At 38.3% G+C, this 7,925-nt stretch overlaps 1 protein-coding gene across 2 annotated transcripts in view; it reads right to left on the bottom strand.

Moving 5' to 3' along the window:
• Positions 1-6,286, bottom strand: part of rxraa (retinoid X receptor, alpha a) — a 197,634-nt gene extending 191,348 nt beyond the window's left edge. The window contains exon 1 of one of the 2 annotated variants that reach the window (XM_036214525.1): positions 5,976-6,286. In XM_036214525.1, coding sequence (XP_036070418.1) covers positions 5,976-6,006 — 31 coding nt within the window. In that variant the 5' untranslated portion in view covers positions 6,007-6,286. The remainder of the gene's footprint in view (positions 1-5,975) is intronic. The other variant, XM_036214526.1, reaches the window with a different exon arrangement.
• Positions 6,287-7,925: the final 1,639 nt, after the last annotated feature.

Raw genomic sequence — 7,925 nt, 5'->3', positions numbered from 1 at the left:
CTGGAGTTGCCTATCCCTGGTCTAGTGCATCCAGGACTTGGTTGACTAAATTGGAAGCTGTAGTTGATTCTATACTTTATGCCAACCAATCACCAAGGCTGGATTGCTTAGGGCATCAGACACCTGACAGCTTTCACAACCCCTTCAGGTTAGTATGAGTGGGTGACAAACCCCTTTAGCATGTCAAATGCACCTGTGGCCTTTCATTTCTGTGCTTCCATGGCAAAGAAAGTGCTTCAAACGCTTAAGGTTGAGTGATAAATGGTGTCTTCTACCTTTGTTAGTCTTTCAAAGAGCACAATTACTACCCCCAGTACTACGAGTCCTACACCTCCATGGGGTCAAGTACAGACTGGAAAATTGTGAAATAGGTGAGGTATTGTATGGCAAGAGCAGTGGTGAGGTTTGTGGCTGGTGGAACACTGAGATTTACAAAATGTGCTCACAATACATTTGCCAACTACTGATTGTGTTCATATTTCATGCAAGTATTCTTTCCATACACATGGCAATTATATATTGGGCCAAGGAAGGATGTAAAATGCATAGTGGTTCAGTATTTCTCTAAAGAAACTCTACGGTGGATGCTACAGACAGACTACAATGAGTGACACAGCACACACACCCCCACACACAAATGTAGGATTTGCACACTGGTCTCACCTTTTACTTGCAAATGAAGTCCATGTGCCTCTCCTTCTGGAACAAAATCTCTGTAATTTTAGTGTTAATGTCCTCCTTACTTTGTTTGAATTTTAGAACAATTTGAAACATCTTTTGAAATTTTGAAGCTTGAATCAAGTCTTTTCTTTAGCTTCGTCATTGGTCGTTCATTATTTATTACTTCAAATTTGTGTTAAAAGTTTGATTTTGAGAAATAATTGAGCTGAGTATACGTCGCTTTTGCAATCAGTGCAAAACAAACAAACGAACAAATAAAAGACTTCTTTTGAACTTTAATGGCAACCATGGAAGAACAAATGTGAGCTCAAGTGCGCCCTCTTCATTTCAGTAGAGCTACTGCATGTCTCACTTTCCATCTTTTCAGTGTGGTTCTATGTCAGATCCTGACACTAAAACAGTGATTGACATGTTATGCGAAATGCATTACAAATTACATGAAATGTGAAGATGCATTGTCAATGGAGTAACTGAACAGGAAATGTGCAAAACAGATTTTGATTATTAAAAATTATTGAAAATGTTTAAATTATACAGAAATTGCATTTAAAACACATATCATTGGAAATGTTATTTTATTCTGAAATCAGCTCAGCAGAATAGAAAATGCAACCTAGACAGTTGCAGCTTAGTGTATCTAAGTATGAGTGTAGGTATATTAATATAAATCTACTTGGGTAAGCAAAAAGGATAAAAAATAAAGACCAATATTTTTCACCTTTATCCACAATTTACCCAAATAAAATTTAACAAATTTAGCTTCTACCTACTCACCTATGGACATGTTTGTAGACACGGGGTATGGAAGCAGAGGAGGCTCCACTTGGGATGGTAGCCAGATAGGTTAGCAAGGGGATAGACAAGGTTAGCAGGCCTCTGAATCACATCCCATCAACAAACCCACACAGAACGGTTTCCTGTTAATGACCCCAATGCACTGCCAAGCGAATGACAGAAGCATCCTGTCATTGGAAAGATCTTAGAGTTGAAAGAGAGGGTTTTACCTTGTTTTTGGCAGCATATGACACTTGAAATCTGTTTTTTTTTTCTTCAAATCATATCAACTAAAATATGAAGCCTTATTTTTTCAAATATTGAGGATAATTAAAAAATAAAACACAAAGTTTGTTAAAATAAAAAAATAAAATAAAAAACTACTCCTAAAGGTTTTGTACTAACAACGAAATTCAGCTCCATTGGTCAAATTAAAAAAAAAATTAAATAATTTTCTTTGCAGATTACGATTTAGTTGAATAAAAAACTAGTGGTTACTTTGTGCTCTGACTTGGTTTCAGTTATTTTGGTTTTTGAATGTAGCAGAACAGTTGTTGCTTGAGTGTGAATACATCTGCATGTTCATTTTCCTTTTATTTAGACCCATAAAACCATGAGTACCATGATGAAAAAGCTGATTTATGCCATATACATCAAGTAAAAAGCATTTGACTAAAGCAGTAAAGATGTACAAACAATTATGTACTACTGCATGTCTCTTAAAAAAACAAAACAAAGCTGACATTTGGCCGCTGTACTTGAATGTTGAACATTGGAGCCATGTTTTTTTTTCTTTGCTCATATATCCTTGCAGCCCCACAGTCTGCATCGAGGGCATTCATGTGCACAGAGCGACGCACTCATTCACCAACGTGACCCTGGGCCCTTACAGATGGAAGACGAAGCAGGCTCCTGCCTGACTCCGCTCAGGTCCACACAGTGGGCTGTCAAAACCGATCATCTTCATACACTCCTGCAATCAATACTTCACAGCCACCTGACAGTCTGTGTTAGTGCAACACAGTCCTGTCACTTTATTATTATGCAGCATAAACCACAGATAAATAAATAGAGAAAAAACAAACACTAAATTTGTGTCTGTTTTTCAAAAGACATTTCTATGTGTTATGCTTTAAAGTGAGACCCCTAATTTATAATTTTTCTCCTATCAGCTTTCAGTTTAAAGCAGAAATCATTTGAAAATGTTTCTTTTTCTTGCAGCAGCTCTTGCACCAAAGGCTGTGATTTATAAGCTGGAATGAGAATGCTTGAACGTTTCCAAGAGCTTTTGAAATAAAACTCAACTTAGGAAATGCTGGCAGACTTCTTACACGACTGTTACACACACTACACATCTGATCTTTATTAGCATTTACATGTATCTGATCATGTAAAAGAAAAAAAAAACAAGATAGAATACACATCTATTTAACTCTTATTGGGCTGATTTCAAAGCTCATACCTCTAGGGCTAAACAAAATGAAGGTAATGCCTATACTCTAGGGGAGTAATGGATCACAAAACTCACGGTTTGGATCGTGTCACTGTTTCAGGGTCACAGTTCAGATCATTTTTTGAATCAGTAAAAAGTAAAAAAAACAACTGCAAAAAACAAGATAAAAGTCTAAAATTAATTTCTGGAAAAGCTTTGAAACAAATATTAAATAATGTTTGCTTAATGAGGTCTATTTATAAAAACAAAACATCTTTAAACTTTGGGGTGGTAAGCTACGCAGTACACGCGTGTGCCGAACCGAGGCTTGTGATCCTTATGGACCACAGATTATCCGTGATCTGTTACATCCCTACTATACTCCAATGAAAATTGGTGCATTTTTAACTTGTTCTTGTAGCATTTTTCTCATAGTAGAGGACATAAACAAAACAATTTACAATCAAAACTTCTCAGTATTTCTTAATTCAAATCGCTTTGGATCAGAAAACCAGATGCTAGAAAATGCTCAGACTAATGATTCAGCTTCTGATATGTGCATGGAAGAGTACCGTCCCCCACCACCCCCATACTCGTGCTTGTTACGCCGGAGTCACACAGGACGCGATAGCGCCGCGAAGCGGCGCGGAACGGCGTGCGCTTCCATTCGGCGCCCATGTTAACCTATGGCGTCGGTCACACCAAGCGCGGAGCGACGCGCAGCGGCGCGGAGGGTCCGCGCGGTGCAGCGCAACGTTTCGGCGTCTGGCCTATTTCTTCCGCGCGACGCGAGCGCTCCGCGTCAATACTGGCAGGAAGTTGCATCGAAGTACATGAGAAAATCCGGTTTATTTTCAAAATAGAACCAATTTTTCACAATAAAACGCCGCGATTGACAAATGTTATCAAGTTTTTGTGTCTAAACAGACAGTAGAGATGAAAATATGCATACAATCAAAACACACAGACACGCGTGCGCGAGAGCCCCCACCCCGGACACCACAGATCTCCGGAGCGGGTGTGCTGGTCTGCAGGGTTCTGGGAGGAAAAAAAGCAGGGCAGACGGGGCAGTGGGGGCACACTGGAGCGGGACACGGGGCTGCGTTTGAACGAGAGAGAGGCAGAGGAGCGGTTCTTCTTGGAAGAAACATCTGGTAATATTTTTAGTTTATTAATTGACCGACGGAAACACCTGCGTGCGTGCACACAGACACACAACAGAACAGACAGACACGCACACGCGCGCACAAACCGATCAATGAAGTGGGCCGACTGCGGAGTTGGGGGGCGGGGTCTGTGCCGACAGGGGCAGAGACCATCTCCTTGTAGCAGAAACACTGGGAGATATCCTGGTTATTGATCATGATGGCAAAAAAGCAATAGCTCTAGCAGAAGCGCATGCCGACCGTTGCGGAAACAAATCGCGTCTGGTGTGACCAATAGAGCGCCGCGAAGCGGCGCGCTCTCCGCTCCGCGCCGCTGCGCGGCGCTATCGCGTCCTGTGTGACTCCGGCGTTATACTTGTTATTCCGACTCAAAACTGTACGACTGGATTGCTCCAGTATTACACGTTTTTTATTTTTGTGCCGGTAATGTTAGCTTGTGGCTATAAGCTAGTGCAGGGGTCTGCAACCTGAGGCTCTTTTACCTCTCTATTGTGGCTCTCTCTGTAAAGAAAAAAATATTTATTTAGTTTTGAAATAAATAACTGAAGTAAAAAAAAAAAATAGTAAACAGATTCAAACAGTTTAAAGTACGCATCACAAGTCGAACTAAACATTCTCACAAAAAAAAACAAAAAACAAACAAAAAAAACTGTCTTTTATGGTTCAGGATGTATTTTATTTTGAAAAAAGTCACATGAATCTCTGTCAAAAATTATAAAGTAGGCTATTTATCTTAAAGAAAAAAATCCTATATATTTATAATAATGAATAATAAATACAAATCAGTGTCCAAGTTGGTTTTTTTTTTAAGAGTGAATTAAGACTTTCTGGGTTTTGCTGGTTTGTGGTAAGTAAGACATTGACCCAAATTAGTTTTCAAGTCTTGAAGGTTGCAGACCCCTGAGCTAGAGTGTGAGGACGCAAACTCAGCAGCGACGGGGAGGGGGGGGCGGAGCTGGTGAGTCTTGCCCACAACCCAGAACTGTATTTCTAATGAGCTACTGTCGCTGTACATAAAATATGTCTTAAAAAACGACTTTTTCATTTTGGCTAAAAACGTTATCATAATTAATAGATTACTTGGAAAAATACAGTTGGAGTGGCACTTTAATGTATAAATATGAGGTGATTCTCTTTATGAACCCTTCATCATCCAGTTGTAGTATCTTTCTCCTGGTCTATTTTCACAAAGCCACAAGTTTGATTAGTGAAACCAGACTTTGGCTGGCCAATTCCTGAAAACTCCTGATAAGATATGACACTTGATATTCAATATTATTAATATAAAAAAACAGATTTAAATTTATGTGGATACAATGAAGATCAAGTAACTGAAAATACTTCAGATATAGAACTTCAATACCGGTCTACTTAGGGTGAAAATAGCAGAACAAAGTGACCTATGGCCTACAGTGCAAACTTTCTCCAGGGATTGTCTGAAGCAATATGACTTGCAGTCATGATATATATTTTTTTGTAGTCTTTGCTGTCTTTAAAGCTGCCATAGACATTACAACATCAACTGCTTGCATTCCAGGGCTTTGTGCCAGATTCCTCCAAAAGCACACACAGATACAGTGGTGTGTACAATCACAAACAAAGAGACACACAAAATCAATAATCATCAGTCCCACTTGACAAACATCATGGGGGCTCTCCATCCGGCCAAGTCCTGGCCATGGGTATTGGTCTGCTTTATGTGTTTAGCATTATATTTTTGGATACATAGCTTTAAAAATGTCTTTTCATTTAACTAGACATATGAAAGTATTGCATAATTTAACCAGCCATTAAATATAGGAATATATAAGTTATTGACTTTTTTAAAGCAATATTTAATATGGGTACAGCAAATGACACAATACAATTTTCTTTAGCATACAATGTAAAGTTGTTAAAAAATAAACTTGTGTTTGACTCACCAAAGCTTCTGTCCAGACAGAATGGGTCCATGTCAACTCACCCACTGGATGTCAGATTTACGTCCCTCCCTGTCTAGTTCAAGCTTGTCCTGAAAACCAGATGAGGTCTAAGCGAAAACTGCTCCACCAAAATGTTTTTCTCCCTGCTTCTGTGTCCAGCTTATTTCCAAAGAATAGACAGTCCCCCGCTGGAGATCAATCTGTTGAGAACTCCCCATTCTAGTCATTAGGAAATCCTGGCTTTCTTTGGTTTGAAAGCAATCAAAAGACAGCAGTGCTTGACCAACCTCACAAACCCAGCTTTCTCATGCTCACTGGTACTTTAGCACAATGCCACTGTTTCTGGGGTTACATTGACTATTTTGGCAGCTTTTATAATCACAAGTTGCAGGGTGATTTTTACGAGCACAGTTGTAAGTATCGTCACATACAGACGCCACATTCACTAAATGACGATTGCTTGGTTGGAAAAGGTATTTTAATCAATTCTGCAAATTCAAATGTGTCATAATGACAAAAAGAATCATAAATGTAGAACAGAATTGTATGGTATTCTCAGGCTGGAAAAAACAATTTAATTGAAATTGACCTTCAAAATGAACAAAAATTGAGTTTTAGGAGTCTGGCTGGACAACAAACTCCTTTGGAAAAATCACATTGGTGTAGCAAGTTATAAAAACTCTGGGGATCAGTAGAAGAATATAAGATTATGTACATTTTTCAGTTATTGTATCACTGTACTATTCTCTAATTTATCCAGATCTCTCTGATTGTAATATTGTTTGGGGAAGTGTTTGTCCTACTTATCTGAAAAAAAATCTTACTTTTACAAAATGTATTTGTTCGTTTGGCCACAAATTCTATTTATAGTGCACCCATTGACCAATTCTTTTCAAATGACAGTTGTTAAACATTTAGGATACCAATTTTCATCAGATACTTACATTTTCTGTTATAGTCCATTTACTACATCTGCACTGCCATGAATTTATCACTAAACTACATAAATTGTTGTTTTAAGATTTCAGCTGTAACTTGCTCAAGCTAACACGTGAAGTTTTACCCTCGGTTTTATTTGATCACATTTATGCGTACATATTAAAGGTTAAATGTGTTTTTTTTTATTCCTGTTTCTCCTTCAGTTGGCCCCTCCGTATACTTCAGAAGGACTGCAGTAGTTTCCCTGTCAGATCCTTTGTCAGATGAAACGGGACAAACTGCTTCAGACTGACTGTCTCTGTGTGCTGCACTGCAGGATAACTTCTATTTATTGTTTGATGTTCATGCAGCTCAGCAGGCATGAGTACACAGACACCTCTGCATTTACATGAACTCAGTCTCTACTTGAGTATTTAAAAATGTATTGAGGTATTTAAGAGCTATTTATCTTAAAAATCAATATAAATGCAAAATTAAAAAAAATATACAAAACAGTCAGTTTCGTGCAGCACAGCAAGCACTTCGAGAATACCTCAAAGATGGAGTAGAACACCCATATAAAAAGGATTATGAGTACGAAAACCTTCAATTGATGTGTTTCTTTTTCTTGAGTAATCAGGTGTTTTATTTAAATACACTCACTGTGTATCTCTTACAGCTGCTGGTCACAGTGTCCATTTAGGCGTACCACCATAAAGGATACATATTAGTAGGCCTATGGTGTTCGTAAGCATGCAGAGTTCCATAGGAAGAATTTTATGATTGCATCTTATCTCTACAAGTGATTCTGCTCTGAGTTGTTGGTCTGCACAAGATATACATTACCCATTTCCTTTCAGTCACTGCAAATTCAAACAAAGACGGATCAGTCTATTGCTTTATTTTAAAAGACAAATAATGATAAATAACTTTTGTAAAACAAAAAAAAAATAAACAAAAGTCAGTCAGCTGATGACAATGTGTACGCCCTCTGATAGATTTTTAAACTTAAAAGACATGTCGACTTTTTTT

The sequence above is a fragment of the Oryzias melastigma genome, linkage group LG12, assembly GCF_002922805.2.
Source record: "Oryzias melastigma strain HK-1 linkage group LG12, ASM292280v2, whole genome shotgun sequence".
Classification (NCBI taxonomy): domain Eukaryota; kingdom Metazoa; phylum Chordata; class Actinopteri; order Beloniformes; family Adrianichthyidae; genus Oryzias; species Oryzias melastigma.
The sequence above is the reverse complement of the archived record's forward strand: the minus strand, read 5'-3'. Positions and strand labels throughout refer to the sequence as shown.